At 32.3% G+C, this 18288-nt stretch overlaps 1 protein-coding gene across 1 annotated transcript in view; it reads right to left on the bottom strand.

Annotated features, from left to right (window-relative positions):
* Positions 1–13572, bottom strand: part of LOC143064206 (uncharacterized) — a 36050-nt gene extending 22478 nt beyond the window's left edge. The window contains exons 1-8 of the mRNA XM_076236858.1: positions 13468–13572; positions 5532–5631; positions 4592–4701; positions 4072–4162; positions 2898–2972; positions 1785–1882; positions 1158–1286; positions 327–475 (exon numbers count right to left, since the gene is read on the bottom strand). Coding sequence (XP_076092973.1) covers positions 327–475; positions 1158–1286; positions 1785–1882; positions 2898–2972; positions 4072–4162; positions 4592–4701; positions 5532–5613 — 734 coding nt within the window. The 5' untranslated portion in view covers positions 5614–5631; positions 13468–13572. The remainder of the gene's footprint in view (positions 1–326; positions 476–1157; positions 1287–1784; positions 1883–2897; positions 2973–4071; positions 4163–4591; positions 4702–5531; positions 5632–13467) is intronic.
* Between the last annotated feature and the right edge of the window lie 4716 nt (positions 13573–18288).

The raw sequence follows: 18288 nt of genomic DNA, 5'->3' as shown, positions 1-18288 counted from the left end.
TCTTCTGATTGGCTGACGTTATTTTGTTATGAACCCATAGACATAATTTAGTCATGTGACCGTGATGTCATCAACTTTTTTTCATGGTTTTCTACAGTTTAAAATGGAATTTAGAATTCAATTATAAGAAATGACTGTAATATTTTTTTCTGTCTATTCGAAATAACATAAATAATGTGGTGCACACTGTTAAATAACACGCTACACATGTTATTCAGTGTGCACCACATTTTTTATGTTATTTCTTCATAGACAGAAAAAATATTACAGTCATTCCTTAAATAAATGTTTTTTTCTGCATTATGCATGACTGTAAATAAGCAAACCTTTGAAGTGTTACATGTTTTCTATCTTCCTCCAGATCTGTCATTTTGTTTTCTAAATCTTTGACAGTGCTCTCTGCTACATCTAAACAAGATTGGGTCTCCTTTAACTCATTTTTAACTCTTGTCAATTCTTCTTCAGTATTCAAGAGCTGGAACACAAATAGAATTCAATCTAAATATTTGTTAATGAATAGTTTATAAAAAGAAAAAGCTGTAAATAGCAATAAAGAAGTTTAAAAACAATACAACAGAGCTACAAAACCCAAATACTTTATGTTCTTACATACAAACAATTGTTTTAAAAGAGACTAGGCAACAGGAATGAACAAACATGACATTATAAAGCTAAATGGCTTTTTTTTTGCACAAAATATTTAGTTTCTGCTTGTTAAGTTATGATACAGTACAGAGTCCTCAATATCTTATTGTGAATCATCTTTTATTTCTATGTTTAACAGACTTAAATTCTTTTAGAATGATTGCACAACATATTCATACAAATAAAAATGGTTTTGATTTCTGACTTTTGGACAAGGAATTGCTCTTCTTCTATTCCCTACAGATTATCTACAAAACTCCTAATCCACGAAGTACACTGTACAAGTAATCTTCTGATTTAATAAATTATTCTGATTTCAAAATCATTTCTATTAATTCCTATGGAAAGATTCTTCACATTTCCTGTAGTAATTAATGGGCCATGCATTTTTTGTAATCAGAATATTCAACATTTAGTTTTTTTCTTAGTGGCATATCAAGTAACCTCTATATTTTATTCCTTTATGGCAGAGTCTTTCTACTACAGAGATCAACATTGTTAAGAGTATTTACCAAATGTTTAATCTTGGCCAGCTCTTGTGATGCCAGTCCTTGAAGTTCTTCTTTTTCCTCCTCTTGTTTATACAATTTATCTTTGTATTCTTCATATTCTGTTATTTTTGCCCATAACTCGTCTTTTTCCTACACAGAAATTTATGAATTAAACATTTGGAAATAGTTGAACTGATATATCTGGAGGTAATTTGAAATAAAGCTTTTCATATTGTTGCAGGTATAGATGTAACTTTGGTGTGAGTCTTCCATAGAAGACATTTGTTTGGTTTTTCAGCAATTAATTGAAATGCAGATAGATGGTTAATCTATAGAGTTAGATTTGTTTGAAACAACAACAAAAAACCTTTTAAATTCTATTTTGGAACTGAGGGAAAGATGTATTTTGAATATTAATGCCATGAAAGGATAACACTGAAAATAACATTGATCAACAAGCAAAGGGCAAAACAATCTGTCAGTAATTGCATGCTATAACAGACATTTCCTAGTGGAAGGTGCAATTCTCTAACAACTTACCTCCCCTAGGAGAAGGTGCGATTCTCTAACAACTTACCTCCTCTAGTGGAAGGTGCAATTCCCTAACAACTTACCTACCCTAGTGGAAGGTGCAATTCCCTAACTTACCTCATCTTTCTTCTTTAAAGAAAATGAAAATGTTTCAGCCATCTTTGATTGGTTCATCTGATTTTGCTCCTTTAATTCATTTATCTTCTGTTCATGACCTGAAAGTTCAAATGAAAAGTTTGTTTATTTCTGCTACATATGTAGGTTAATTAATAGAGTTAGATCTTTTTGAAACATTTAATCTTTTATTCAAAATTTAAAATCATTTAATTCCATGATATACCTCAACTTTCTTTTATTCGTCACTTGGAATTATTTATCTGTTACAGATGTTATTTATTTTACCCCATAAAATGTCAAATGCAAAATCAGTGAAGCGAAGTGAATGAAAACTTTGACATGTTTGTATATTTGGTCTTTCAGTTGAAGAATTGTTAGTATAAACTTTTTTTATCATATCCCCTGGTGGTAAGAATGTATCTGGTCACTTCCTGTGATGGTAGAATTGTTTTTGGTACATCTTCCGGTACTCAGGCCTGTAGTAGGGATTTACAAATACCAATCAATTTTTTTTAACATTCAGGCAAATGCTATAAGTAGAAAAATCTTTTAAAAGAAATTCCAATCTTTTTTATACACAACAATTCAGGTACAATTATATTGAGTGTTATGATTGAAGTGAAAGTTGGTCAATGTTGTTGATGAGTAACAACATGCAAAATATGGCCAGAAAAACTGGATTACTATGTCCTCTTATTTATAGTACTGGGGATTCATTATTATTCGCAGATGCCAATTTTCTTGGGTTTCGTGGGTACAGGTGAACCACAAATTTAAATGTTCAACAAAATATAAGTTACTATAAAAATGTATTCAGACTTTGCTAGAATCACAAAATCACATATCTAGGAAAATCCACAATCCACGAAAATTGGTTGTGGGTATCAATTTTAGAGGCTTGAGGAAAACTTGCATTTTCATAGTTATTTGATTTTGTGGTTTTGCCAATCTCTGCATAAAAAGACTATAGAAACTCTGTAATTTGGTGACCATTTGAATTAGTGGTTAACCTGTTCCCACAAAACTCAACACAATTGGTTAAAATTATAATGAATCCACAATAATATGTAAACAAAAACCAAAAGTAAAAATCAAATGAAGTAAATAATTAACCTGCTTCTTGACTCTGTAATGATGATTCTAGTCTTTCTATATTTTTGTTTTTCTCCTTTATTATTGCAGCATATTCTTCAAAAGAAAGCATTTGCTAAATTCATATACATATACAAATGTATGAAAAAGCAGTAAAAAAGATAAAATAATTTCTAATAATTGTTTCATTTTTTTAAGCATGCAAACACTGCAATCTCTACAAAACAATTATTTTTACCATTTGTAAAGGATCATAACTCTACAACCATAAAATAATGCCACCAAAATTCAAACTTGATCTGTGTTTTGTGGTAATAAGCATTTTGTATAAGTTTCATAACATTTAGTTGAGGCAAACTAAAGTTTGAGAATGGAAACCAACTTTGGGACACACAGACAGACAAGAGTAAAATCAAATTCTCCCTCTGCTATGGTGGGGGCATAAAAAGTGTGAAAAAGTATTTCCTTGCAAGAATTTTCACACCTCAAATCACAAAATGAGTTTGTACTGTTTATGTATAAACTTATTGGTTGCCATGATGCTAACCAATAAAATAAGATATAAAATAAACTTATCATACAGGAATATTTAATAATAATTTAATTTTGGATGTAACATGTCTTCTGATTGGCTGATGTTATTTTGTTATCAGCCCATAGACATAATTTAGTTATGTGACCGTGACGTCATCAACACTTTAACAGGTTTTCTGCGGTTTAAAATGGAATTTAGAATTAAATTCTAAGAAATGACTGTAATATTTTGTCTGTCTATTCGTATTAACATAAAAAATGTACACTGTTAAATAACCTGCTGCGCACGTTATTCAGTGTGCACCAAATTTTTTATGTTATTTCTTCATAGATAGAAAAAATATTACAGTCCTTCCTTAAATATTTTCTTGTACCATCTCATGGAGGGTGACAATGCTCCTTTTATTTTTTCTGTACATGTATTACGTTTTATTTGATATTCAATATTTTAGGCAAATTGCATATTTGGTACTTAGTAAATCATGCATTTCTTTTAAAACTAATGCTCTCTATAACATATAATATACTAAAATTAAAATTTAATTGAAGTTTTGTGGAGAGAATTGGTACTATACATAAAAAAGAATTTCCATTTCCTACATCTTGGTTAAAAACTAATGCATAAATTATTATCTTAATATATATGTAGTTTATTTCTTACCAGTTATTTTTCCTTCAAATTTTTTACATTGTTCTGTTCTTTTTAGCAAGGATGCAAGAACTTCTTCTCTTGAACCACCTGGATCTCGAAGCTAGAAGCAAAAGCAATAAAACTACATCCTACTTTCTGTACATGTTTATAACAATTTGCTTTAGTGAAGTCTAGTTATAGAATATTATTATATAACTGAAACATTTTTTTTGCAGGATTGAGACTAATGTTTTGTCATTTTGTAGTTAATCACCTCTTGCAAAATATCAACGAATGCACCTTAAGCCAAACAAAAAAATAACTAGCGCTTACCCTACCTACACTTATTTTTAGTGCCCACCCTGACACATTCTAGAACAAGCACTGTTAAAACCAGACTGATTCCCTGGAAGTAACCAGCTAAAAAATGATTGTAAAATAAAATGAAATTGTCTACCTACCAACCCTGTTTTTTTTCCAGGATGTAAGCGGAAACACATGCATTATTTGTTTTAGCCTTTTCATACAGATCGATATAATCTATACTCACATCTTCTCGTGAAGCACCAAACGGTGTAGGAGACTGTAAAGCAGAACTAGAACTATCGGATTCATATCCACGATGATCTTTCCATGAAGGACTTTGTACTGATGAGGTTCCTACAAATTGATATGGAAAAAAAAAGTATTTGTAAAGGCATAACAATATTTTATTCAATAGTAAATGTAATTCATTGGCAAGCAATAACTGCCTTTGACAGAACACCACAATCTCAATGAAATGACATAATCTTTGATCAGAAAATTTTGTGACCTGTTCCCATTCTGTAATTTTGGTCAAACAGGTTTCAGTTTATGTCATGTCAGACTTTGTCTGTTTCAGGATCCTAGGACTTGACACTATTCTGGAGATTAAATAGACTTGTATAATATAAGAATAGTCCAGAACCAATCCTTTATATACTCCTAGGTAGTAATCAATATTTTGTCATAATCAGTTTCTTGAAATATTTTTCAACATAAAATTGTCATTGAAAATGTGCACAGGCTTGCTTCCCTCTGAATTTATCATCTTTATGTAATAGTGAGGACATGATAATTTCTGTAATCTCCAAAGAAATTTTTCATTCACTAATTAGACGGTTTGCTTAGTAACAACTTGTTGTTTGTTGAGAAAGTTTATGTCTTTTGTGAAAAAATTTGGTTGATTATATAGGGAATCACTGAAGCATAACTGGAGCTGGCCCCCAAATAGTCAGTCAGTGGGACCCCTCTTATAAAAATTACTTGATCCTCCACTTGCATTTTACTATATCTGTGAATGATTGTTACATTTAGTGAAGCACTTCATAATATTTTGATGATAATCAGTGTATATGAATTTTGCAACTACATATGTAATGCCCCATTAAGGAAGGAGAGACATTTTGTGACTTTCAATGCAATGAGCAAGAAGATTTACAACATTGTGTGAATAATTCTCTGTTTACCTTTCAGAGGACTTAATGTTCTGTTTCCATCTCCAGCACCTCCATCCTGCTCTTCTATTTTCTTTTTCAATTTGGCAAACATTGCTAATTGTGTATATGGCTACAAAAAGAGATGAAATGCATATAGTGTAATTATAAAAATGTATAAACTACATTTAAAACTGTCCACTAAGCTGCACTAATATCCTTTGCGTTGTGGATTGAAGTTTTATTTTGATACCATAAACAATGGTGCAAGAATTGTGATGACAAGGTCAGTTATGTAAAAATGTATAGGTTGATAGGGGCATAATTACAGTATCAAAAGCTAAATTGATTTGCACATCTTCATACAGGGATCCCACAATGTACAAAGTCTCTTGTACATTTGTAGATGTAAACAAGTAAAAGAAGTTGTTATGAAACGGGTAAAACATTCTAAGTTTCTATACATTGTATCTGGATAAACAAAATAAAAATTCCTTCGCATGGTAATGTTTTCAGACAAGCTGTTTCCTACATTGTATATCTTCACTCCCTCTCCCTGGTCCCCAAAAAAACATAAATTAAAGGGTGATAGTGCTGGAAAAATCATTTGCTGTATTCTAATAATATATATCATAGCATGCCTGAAAGTGTCCCTCCTTATAAAACAACTTCTAGATAATTAGTTTTGAAATCATATGTCATAAATCAATTTTATACCAAACTATCTGATCCAAAAATCATTATAAGCCACTAGTCCTATGGACTAGCAAATAACATGTCATTAGATTTTACTATTTAAAAATATTTTAACTACATGTAATCCAAGAAAATTTCATCAATCACCTAATTCTAGCAGAATCAACTAGAAGGGTTTTGAGGCATGCTTCCCAATGAAAACTTATGTTGATATGTTAATAAAGTAGGGTTTGTTTTTGATGGTAATTATTCCTCATTTAAAAGTCTCTTTTATGACCGGAAATGTGTTGCTGTTTAAGGCAAAAGGTCAGGTCAAAAATAAAATAGATTGCATAAACTTCAGAACTAAATGTATTTTAAAATTGCAAACCTGCATTAGATGTCTGACACAACAAGTTAAAAATATATAATTTTTAGGTCAAGTCTGGACAATATGGCCATTTTGGAAGCCCTTATCCAATATTAAGTAATTCCTTGTTTTGACAGCTCTTCAAATGTCTGTTCATTTTGTGCATGCCATTTTAAAATACAGGTAGAATTTTATGCTATAAACGAAATAAAGTTCAGATAGAGCCAGGGTTACTGCTGGTGGTCGCCATTTTCACAATTTGCGAAAAAATAATGATTGTGGCGTTTAAAAATCGTCATTGGCGAAAGAAATATGTATAGCGATTTATTTTCATCCATCTTGTTTATTTACTTTTTTTCGAGGTTCTCAGACTTTACCTAATCAGACAATACTCGTAATTCACCTTGAACTTGTTAAGATTAATTAATAAAGGTGTTGATTGTATTGTTTGACAAAATGATATGGTTAAATGACGTCCGTCGCATTTCACATAAAGGATTTACCACTTTGCGACGCACGTGTTTGAAGCAAAATTTTGACACCTCTTCTCAAGGTTGGCAAAAAAGTGGTTAATACTAGTGTTGACCATGCCAGTGGTAAATACCGGTAATTAACGGGAAATACTGGCAAATACTGGTCGACTGAAATTTTAAGTGGTCATTACTACAAATAAACACTCTATACCTGGTCAATTACTATTGATAATGGAATACAGAAAGAGTTTAAATCATTTTTTATGCTTTTTATTTCTATTTCTATTGTAAATTCTTAATAAACAGTGATTTACATTGATAAATAAGTATACACAATATTATAACTAGAGGCTCTCAAGAGCCTGTGTCGCTCACCTTGGTCTATGTGCATATTAAACAATGGACACAGATAAATTCATGACATAATTGTGTTTTGGTGATGGTGATGTGTTTGTAGATCTTACTTTACTGAACATTCTTGTTGCTACAATTATCTCTATCTATAATGAACTTGGCCCAGTAATTACAGTGGAAAATATTTTCTAAAAATTTACAAAAATTTATGAAAAATGCTAAAAATTAACTATAAAGGGCAATAACTCAATAAAGGGTCAATTGACAATTTTGGTCATTTGACTTATTTGTAGATCTTACTTTGCTGAACATTATTGCTGTTTACAGTTTATCTCTATCTATTATAATATTCAAGATAATAACCAAAAACTGCAAAATTTCCTTAAAATTACTAATTCTGGGGCAGCAACCCAACAACAGGGTGTCTGTTTTGTCTGAAAATATCAGGGCAGATAGATCTTGACCTGATAGACAATTTAACCCTGTCAGACTTTCTCTAAATGCTTCGGTTTTTGAGTTATAAGCCAAAAACTGCATTTTACCCCTATGTTCTATTTTTAGCCGTGGCAGCCATTTTGGTTGGATGGCCGGGTCACTGGACACATTTTTTTCAATTAGATACCCCAAAGATGATTGTGGCCAAGTTTGGATTAATTTGGCCCAGTAGTTTCATAGGAGAAGATTTTTGTAAAAGATTTCTAAGATTTACGAAAAATGGTTAAAAATTGACTATAAGGCTTAAATTAAAATATTGTTTGTTTGCAGTTTACCGACCGACCCTTGAAAATCCTCCCGACTGTGAAAATTTTATTGCTTTATATTTGAAGAAATTTTTTTTAATACTTCTATTGACGCGATCCGGAACTTTGGGTCCTTTCCAGAAATGATTTAAAGTCTGGGTCAATTACGCATTTCAAGTTCGGTTTTTCTTAGCTTCCCGTCAAGCGTTCATGTGACCATTTAATGATAAAGCACATGGAAATTGTTTACAGGTATCCATGAAGTCACGGAGGAGTACTTTACACTGTCGTCTCGTGTCAATTTTAAGACAGATAACAAACAAAAAAGTTTATTAGTAAACTGTTTATACAGATTCAGGCACATGTAATGATGTGTGATGATATCATTGACGATGATGCAGCGGATATTCATAACTGACACGATAACCATTCTGTCTCAAACAAATCGGGTACAGAATCTGTGGAGCCTGACGTTATGGAACCAATTTCAGTGGTTAAATAATTCGACAGCAGCTTGAAGTATGGCATATTTTCTACAAATCGTTGTGAAGACGACAAAGATGAAACCACTCCTCCGCGACTTAAATCTTCATGGATATCTGTAAACACGCCTGTACGGAGGAAGCACAGGCACTTGTTTCTATCCATTGGAAGACCCACTATCAACGTATATTTACGAGAAGGTACCCAACTACTTTTTTCACCTCTCCGCTTAAAACCCTTATTTCTCTGTCAATTCAGTCTCAAATTTTTTGTTCCATACACCATTCGATTCATGAAAAGTTTTTCTTTCAAGTGATATGCATTGTATTTTCCCTTAGAGTACCCCCTCGTAAATATACGTTGATAGTGGGTCTTCCAATGGATAGAAACAAGTGCCTGTGGGAGGAAGGGCTCATTTGAAATGTTAATGGATATAGATCATGCCAAATCAATAAGAAGCAACCCTAACTACACAAAGATGTAGAGAAAATGAATGATGAGCTTGAAAAATAAATATACTCTCTCTATATCAAATCTATCTTCGATTGCAATGAGTATGCTCCTTTAGGATAAGGGGGGCTGCCCCACTCATTGCAATTATTCTCTTTCTTACAATATTAAATATACCCAAACTGTGTGGCCTGTGTGAATTCAATTAAAACATGTCCTTAGGAGCTATGCTGCCAATTTTTTTTATGCATTAAAAACATTTCAGTACAGACCATTTACTTTTAATGGGGTGCTATGGATTTCACCCCAAACTTTAGATTTCTTTGGTTTTCATTAAAGCCTGTCAAAAATATAACCTTATCACATATAATTAAATATTGTTAGAAATATGAAAACAGTCGAATGTCTTAATACTTTTTTTTCAAGTTGCCTTTTTTTCAATTGAGGAAGATTCAATGGTTATTTTTTTTTATTATTAAAAATACACTCTTTAATACATTGTCTTATAAATCTTTAATATCTACATTTTTCTGATGAAAATACTCTACTCATGAAAACATTCTAGTCAAGAAGCATACATGTCTGAATATATTTCTTTAAAACAGTTCTAGTCATAATGACATTCCTTGTTTATAAGTGTTCCAGTATTTAATAATTATACCATATTTTATGTCATAAATTGGATAATGACACTATGTTAAAGTTTCAGTTTTGGTTTAAAAAATTTTTATCTGAAAATGCCTGTTCATTTGATGTTGGTTTTCAGCATGTCCAGTGTTTGTTGTTTTAAAATGGTTTTTTTTTTCTTCACAAGAAACTTGGTTTAGTGTAACTGCTTGTTTAAACTGTATTTTGGCATATAAAATAAAATATTTTTCCTACCTACCGACCCTTCAGTCTGAAGGTACAGTCGGAAAACTGCAAACAAACATATTTTTAAGGTTGACCATTTTGGTCATGTTGACTTATTTGTAAATCTAACTTTGCTGAACATTATTGCTGTTTACAGTTTATCTCTATCTATAATAATATTCAAGATAATAACCAAAAACAGCAAAAATTCCCTAAAATTACCAATTCAGGGGCAGAAACCCAACAACGGGTTGTTGGATTCATCTGAAAATTCGAGGGCAGAAAGATCTTGACCTGATGAACAATTTTACTGCTGTCAGATTTGCTCTAAATGCTTTGGTTTTTGAGTTATAAGCCAAAAACTGCATTTTACTCCTATGTTCTATTTTTAGCCATGGCGGCCATCTTGGTTGGTTGGCCGGGTCACGCCACACATTTTTTAAACTAGATACCCCAATGATGATTGTGGCCAAGTTTAATTTGGCCCAGTAGTTTCAGAGGAGAAGATTTTTGTAAAAGATTACTAAGATTTACAAAAAAATGGTTAAAATTTGACTATAAAGGGCAATAACTCCTAAAGGGGTCAACTGACCATTTCGTTCGTGTTGACATATTTGTAAATCTTACTTTGCTGAACATTATTGCTGTTTACAGTTTATCTCTATCTATAATAATATTCAAGATAATAACAAAAAACAGCAAAATTTCCTTAAAATTACCATTTCAGGGGCAGCAACCCAACAACGAAATGTCCGATTCATCTGAAAATTTCAGGGCAGATAGATCTTGACCTGATGAACAATATTACCCCTGTCAGATTTGCTCTAAATGCTTTGGTTTTTGAGTTATAAGCCAAAAACTGCATTTTACCCCTATGTTCTATTTTTAGCCATGGCGGCCATCTTGGTTGGTTGGCCGGGTCACCGGACACATTTTTTAAACTAGATACCCCAATGATGATTGTGGACAAGTTTGGTTTAATTTGGCCCAGCAGTTTCAGAGGAGAAGATTTTTGTAAAAGTTAACAACGACGACTGACGCTGGACGCTGGACGCAAAGTGATGGGAAAAGCTCACTTGGCCCTTCGGGCCAGGTGAGCTAAAAATGGTTAAAAATTGACTATAAAGGTCAATAACTCCTAAAGGGGTCAACTGACCATTTTGGTCCTGTTGACTTATTTGTAAATCTAACTTTGCTGAACATTATTGCTGTTTACAGTTTATCTCTATCTATAATAATATTCAAGATAATAACCAAAAACAGCAAAAAATCCCTAAAATTACCAATTCAGGGGCAGCAACCCAACAACGGGTTGTCGGATTCATCTGAAAATTTGTAGGCAGAAAGATCTTGACCTAATAAACAATTTTACCCCATGTCAGATTTGCTCTAAATGCTTTGGTTATTGAGTTATAAGCCAAAAACTACATTTTACCCCTATGTTCTATTTTTAGCCATGGTGGTCATCTTGGTTGGTTGGCCGGGTCACGCCACACATTTTTTAAACTAGATACCCCAATGATGATTGTGGCCAAGTTTTGTTTAAATGGCCCAGTAGTTTCAGAGGAGAAGATTTTTGTAAAAGTTAACGACGATGGATGCGGGACGCCAAGTGATGGGAAAAGCTCACTTGGCTCTTCGGGCCAGGTGAGCTAATAAAAAGACGAAAAAAACTGTTTTGTCCCTGCTTCAACACTGTTCAAACTTTCCATTTCCAGTATAAAGACGGTTTTTGTCACACAGTTAAATAGACAGGAGGTATTTTATTGTTTATAAGGGAGTCTTCAAATATCTGTTTTATTACTTTCAACCCATGTACTGTCAACATTTATTGGGGGCTGTCGTTTTAGTAATTAAATTTTCACACCTGGCAATCAGGTAATAGGTAAAAAGATACATGTAACTTCATTTACCTGTAGTTTTATTACTTTTATTCTAATTTCCTGTAAAATCATAAATTTTGAATAAAAAATATATTGATTTATAAACTTTGAAGTATAACATGTCAATTTTTATATATCTAAAGTATGAAATATCACAATTCATAGTACATGTTACTAAATTTTAAATCAGTAAGAATAAGTGTTATAAATGAAAAAAACATGCATAAAGATTAAAGTTTAAATGTATTTGACTTTTTATCAAGTTTTTACTTCAATTAATAATAAAAACAACAATGAAAATTTCAATTGACCAGTATTTGCCAGTATTAACCACTTCTGGAATACATGTATTGTCCAGGGCGATAAATACTGGGGGTGTGGGGTGAATACCACCAAACCTTGCTCCTCTCCTCTCCTTCTTTTAATGATAGTCTAGAAAAGGAAACTGTTATTATGGCGAATAATGTTCTAAAGCAATAAAAATCTCTGATTTTAACTTTATCCTTTGACTTTAATATAAATATATATGATTTGAGTGGTTATTTTAAAGTCGTTCACATACATGTGTCAGTGACACACGTGTTTCAAGCATAGTTTTATTTCTCAACTTCTTCATTTACGATGGTCTAGAAAAGAAAACTGTCGTTATGAAGAAATCTATTCAAAAGGTTTGGAACAACCCCTTAAATGAGAGTACAAAAAATGTAATCATTATTTCCACCTTTTATGGAGACAAAAACTATATTCATAAAAAGGCTTTGGGGTTTTTCAATCAAAACTATAGCACGCTGAACTAACTTAAAAGATAATAATTATAGACAAATCTCGTCTGTACTAGCCAAATTTCACAAATTTAAAGTTGTAAAAAATCATATCATGAATGATGGTTAATTACATTTTTTGGGTAATCAGTTACACCCCATGGTTCTATTATTTCCATAGGAAAACACGTGAGACGTCCCAAAAATATATAGGTGCTCTTATCATTGGAGGAACATTACACAATTTGTCTACACACACATGGCGGCACGAAACACAATCTGAAATCCATTTGATGATATCTAAACGTATCGAAACGAAGTGAAAAATATCATGCACCACGAGGGCGCTTACATAAGTCACTCTATGCGCCAATTGTGGTCGATATGCGCTATAGGCGCATGGTGCACGTCCTTCCCGATTACTGCATTGTGGATATGAAGAAATCAGATAATGCACAAAATCACCAGACACTTAGACACATGGTAAATCACTGTTGTATGTGCAAACAGTTTAATGTTTACATTTTTTGTATATGTACTTGTATTTATTTAAGAATTGAATGCTTCTTTTTATAACTTTATTGGGGTGTAAAAGCGTTGACCGAAGTACATTTTGTATGAAGCGTGGAAGCGCTTCATTCTAAAAATGTGCACACGGTCAACGCTTTTACAACACTATGAAGTTACATGTTATACTTAAAGTTGATTTAAAGAGTTCGTTTAAGCTCATGACTTATGTTGATTGTACATAAGAGCCGACTTTAAAATAAAATGTATATATACTACTTGCAGTTTTTGCGCAAAATTATATGGAAAATTTAAATATTTATCAATATCAGTTCATTGAATCATGAAATTGACGATACAAAGTCTTGACATTAAATTACTTTTACAAAATAAATATATATTTTTTTCTGCCTATTCATACCTAATAAATGTCATCGTAAGCATATAAGGAGGACATTTCTTATTTATCAACCCGGATCGCCAGCTTGGCAAATCTTTACATTTCAGTTATCTTCTCCTTTTCTACTTCCGGAATTTCAAAATGTGACCAGTTACCGATATTGACTTACATATATATTTATACACAACGGACTGAATTTTAGATATTTATTAAGGGTCTGAATGGGGTGTACAGAATATAGGATATTGAGAGAAAAAATAAAGAACAGCGAAAAATAAGCAAAAAAAAAAAAAGAAAAATAAATAAATAAACAACACAAAGTAGAATAATGGGGTGCAACAAAAGTAAATGTGGCAAATAAAAAAAAGGCAGTGGCTATTTGACCGGCAACGGCAAAATAGCAAATATTTGCTATCTAGCCGGCGCCGGCAAAATAGAAAAAGGCTATTTTGCCGGCACTGAATAAAACGGTTGATTGATCATAAAATGTGCTTAGTAGAGAATTAAAAAGCTAAGTAATAAATCAAAATCATTAAAAAAAAATGTCTCACTGGAATCAAAATGTAAGAATAATAATTAAATATCTAAATTAATAATTTATATAAAATAAAATGGAAAAATCCATCATGTACCTGTATATGACTTAGTACAAACCTTAAGACAAGTGGTATATTTCAAAAGAAAACTGTTACAGCATTCTCAAATGATTCACCTGAATATAAATATCAGAGTTGGAATAAAACTTTAATCTCTATAAGGTTTACATTAAAACAAAAGCAGAAAGGCCCAAATGACATTGGACTTCCAAAAAAGCTGATAAAAAAAGTAATAATTTGTTTGCCATTTCATAAGAAAAGTTTCAAAGAAAATGGATTCCTTATATTAGAATTAGCAAAAAACTCTGTTAATAACATTTTAATAATCAAGGAACAAGTTGAAACAAGACCTGAACTTTTAAGTGCCTCTTGTTTGGACTCAATTATAAACATTGATCTGATGAACAAATTTTGTCAAAAAGATGCATGGGAAGTTATGCAGAGCGTATTTAAAGAGAAAAAAATCCTATATACATATGTACACATGCCGCTGATTCAAAGGAAGAGAGTGTAATGTGTAGTTCCTGTCTGGAGTAGCAACATTTATCATGTGCTAGAATGAAACAACTTTGAAAGGCAAAAAAATGGTTTTATAATAACAATTGCAAATGTTAAATCATCCTTCTATTTAAAATTCATAGCAAACAACTTTTGATATTGTCTTTTTTCCGACGTAGTCGGTAAAGTTTCGGTTTGTGCCCTTTGAACTTAAGGACGCTTATAACTATGGCAACAGAATACGCATGCTCGAAAATCCTTTCTGTGATTGGACAAAATTCTGTCATGGTGGGTGATTTGGTTGTGTTTGAAAAAACGTCTCGTTAATTATATCGTGATGGAAAGCAAGTGAAAAACTATAAATATTTGAACAAGGACGTATATTAGTTATACGTCCTTGATTTGAACTAGATCTTACAAAGATTTATATTTTTTATTAAAATAATTGTTTCTCCAATAGCTCTTTGCATCCATGACAGCTGTTTATTCGGGACAATTATATAATTTTTAATATTTACTTTGTTGTACGAACGTACATGACTTTTAGAACGCACCTACACATGTGAGATTTCCGCGGGGTTTTGGTGAATGTAATGTGACGGGATTGCTTCCCTTAGAAAAACTTAAGTAGATACTTAGTCAGTCGGTTAGCGCGCTGCCTTGTAACACAGAGGTACCGGGTTCGAGTCCCGGTGGAGACAAGCAATTTTGTAATGAAATTCGTGCTCTCCGGTTACATTGGCGCCCACCAATAATAACCCACGGTTAGAAGAATTACCTAGCCAGGTTAAAATATAAATATAAAAAAAAAGATGAAGATATCATCATTATAGAGTATAATGACTCTTGGGGTGGGGGAAGTGTGACGGGATTGCTTCCCTTAAAAAAAACTTAAGTAGATACTTAGTCAGCCGTCAGCGGTTGAGCTAAGGAAGTACTTCTTTAGCTCAGTCGGTTAGCGCGCTGCCTTGTAACACAGAGGTCCCGGGTTCGAGTCCCGGTGGAGACACGCAATTTTGTAATGAAATTCGTGCTCTCCGGTTACAGTAAACAGAAAGATACGAGAACCGAGAATACTGAACAAAAACAGAGAACACGTTATTGAAATGGTAAATCACTTATTTAAATATAATCGCATATTCACAAAACAATTTGTAACGTTCTTTTGTTGGTAATTCATTGATTTTTAGATAGTTAGAGCATTGTTGTTCACAAGATGAAGGTAGTGAACGGGCGTTGCCACCAAGGACAAATTGTGTCAAACTATGCAGGTTTTCGGTGCACTGCAATCGCCTTCTTGTAGTTACATTTAGATGGAGATTTAATTAAAGAGGTCCTGCATCATTAGGTCATTGTGCTTCTGAAGGTTATTGAAATGATAGTTTTAAACATATACTCAAATTTAAATACGTCGGATATCTTTTTTAAAGATAGTTCTTGTTATGATGCAGTTTTACATAGCACTATTTTTATCACATGGCAGGATATTTAAACTCAGTATAGATTTTACACTAACAGATATGAAAATCAACTTTTTTTTATATATATTTTAGAAAAAATATATTTAATAATGTATTAATATTATTAATGTTTCATTAATGTATTAAATTTGCTATTTTGCCGGTGCCGGTCAAATAGCCACTGCCCCAAAAAAGGCATAAATTCTACATGTAGACTACAGAAAAAAAAAGCATTTTCATCAGAATTTTAAAGAATAAAAGTAATTTTTAAAGCTAAAAAATGACATAAAAATGCAAAGAATCCAGACACAAGACAGTGGTATTTCATTTTTTATAATTTGGTATTCATTTAGATACCATTTTTAAAACAAAAATCAAACTACCAAAAAGAGATTTTAAACGAAACACATGTACAAAATACATGTATAACATTAGTAGGACTGTTAACATGTTACGATTGCAGCTGATCGAAATTATGTTGTGAATCGTTGACTATCTAAAGGTACTTGATGATATGGATGGGTGGTGCTTCATTCCTATATTCTTTATATTTTTTTCGCTCATTATTTATGTAATCATTTATCTTAAAAAATAATGGCTAACTTTATTTCATATTATTACCCAGTTCTTAAGTTTTTGCAGTCATTCTTTTTTTTTTTTGCACCCATTATTCTCGTTTTTTCTCTAAAAAAAATTGCCCATTTTCTGTTCTTTATTTTTTGCCCAATATTCTCTATTTAGTTAACCTCGCACTTGTCGTTGATCCGTGTTATAAGTGAATGTATCTAGAATGAGTTAAATCGTGTGAATATATGCCTATCTTGCTAACTTAAACACATCTCGATGACTACTCTATTACTGTTTACAGTGATTATATGATAATTTCTAACCAAGTTGACAAAATCAAGCTAGCTTGTGTAAAATCTATCATATCGTTATGTTGTCCAACTAGATTTACACATCTATCATTTAAATTTAGCTTAGCCTTTTTAAAGTTTTCCTTTGAAGGTCTGGAACATTCTCATGGTAAACTTCAAAGGTAGACGTATTTTAAATGGAATAAGTCAATGGAAAGTACTGACCGAGAAAACTGTTTCTTACATGTGATATGTTTTCCACATGTGGAGCAGGATCTGCCTACTCTTCCGGAGCACCTGAGATCACCCCTAGTTTTTGGTGGGATTCGTGTTGTTTATTCTTTAGTTTTCTATATAAAAAAGAAGATGTGGTATTATTGTCAATGAGACAACTGTCCACAAGAGACCAAAATGACACAGACATTAACAACTATAGGTCACTGTACGGCCTTCAACAATGAGCAAAGCTCATAGTCAGCTATAAAAGACCCCGATAAGACAATGTAAAACAATTCAAACGAGATAACTAACGGCCTTATTTATATAAAAAAATGAACGAAAAACAAACATGTAACATATAAACAAACGACAACCACTGAATTACAGGCTCCTGACTTGGGACAGACACATACATAAATAATGTGGCGGGGTTAAACATGTTAGCGGGATCCCAACCCTTCCCCTAACCTGGGACAATGGTATATCAGTACAACATAAGAACGAACTATAAAAATAAGTTGAAAAAGGCTTAACTCATCAGATGGACAAAAATACAAGTGGACGTGGACGGGTTCTTATACATTCCGACACAAAAAGACAGCAATGAACAGATCTGAGAGTATATATATGTTGTGTCATGTGTACTATTGTTTGTCTGTTTGTCCTTTTCATATTTAGCCATGGCGTTGTCAGTTTATTTTCGATTTATGAGTTTGACTGTCCCTCTGGTATATTTTGTCCCTCTTCTACTGTGAAATTGTAAATATGCAGATACTTGATGACAAGGATGCTTTTGGCAATGCAATCTTTGTTTAATGTGGAAAAAGATACCAATCTATTATATAGTAATTTTCATAAATTTACTGTTTGCAAAAGTATGAATCATTCTAAATACTAAGGATTTTCTTATCCCAGGCAGTTAACATGAGCCGTATTTAGCATAACTTTTTTGAACTTTTGGTCCTCAATGCTCTTCAACTTTGTTCTTGTTTCGGCTCTCGAACTTTTTTTTATCTGGGCGTTACTGATGAGTCTTCTGTGGGCTTGGCGCGCGTCTGTCGTATTCAAATATAGGCCTGTGACTTTTTAATAGCTTTTATGTGTGTGTTTCTATGTCCTGTATGTTCTCCCATTTATTTGTATTGTACAAAAATGTAGTCCTATCATGTAATGTTGTCATTTTAATGTTATATTAAACATTGCCATACAAGC

Source organism: Mytilus galloprovincialis, chromosome 2 (assembly GCF_965363235.1).
Source record: "Mytilus galloprovincialis chromosome 2, xbMytGall1.hap1.1, whole genome shotgun sequence".
Classification (NCBI taxonomy): domain Eukaryota; kingdom Metazoa; phylum Mollusca; class Bivalvia; order Mytilida; family Mytilidae; genus Mytilus; species Mytilus galloprovincialis.
Note: the sequence above shows the minus strand (reverse complement) of the source record. Positions and strands in the feature narration are given on the sequence as shown.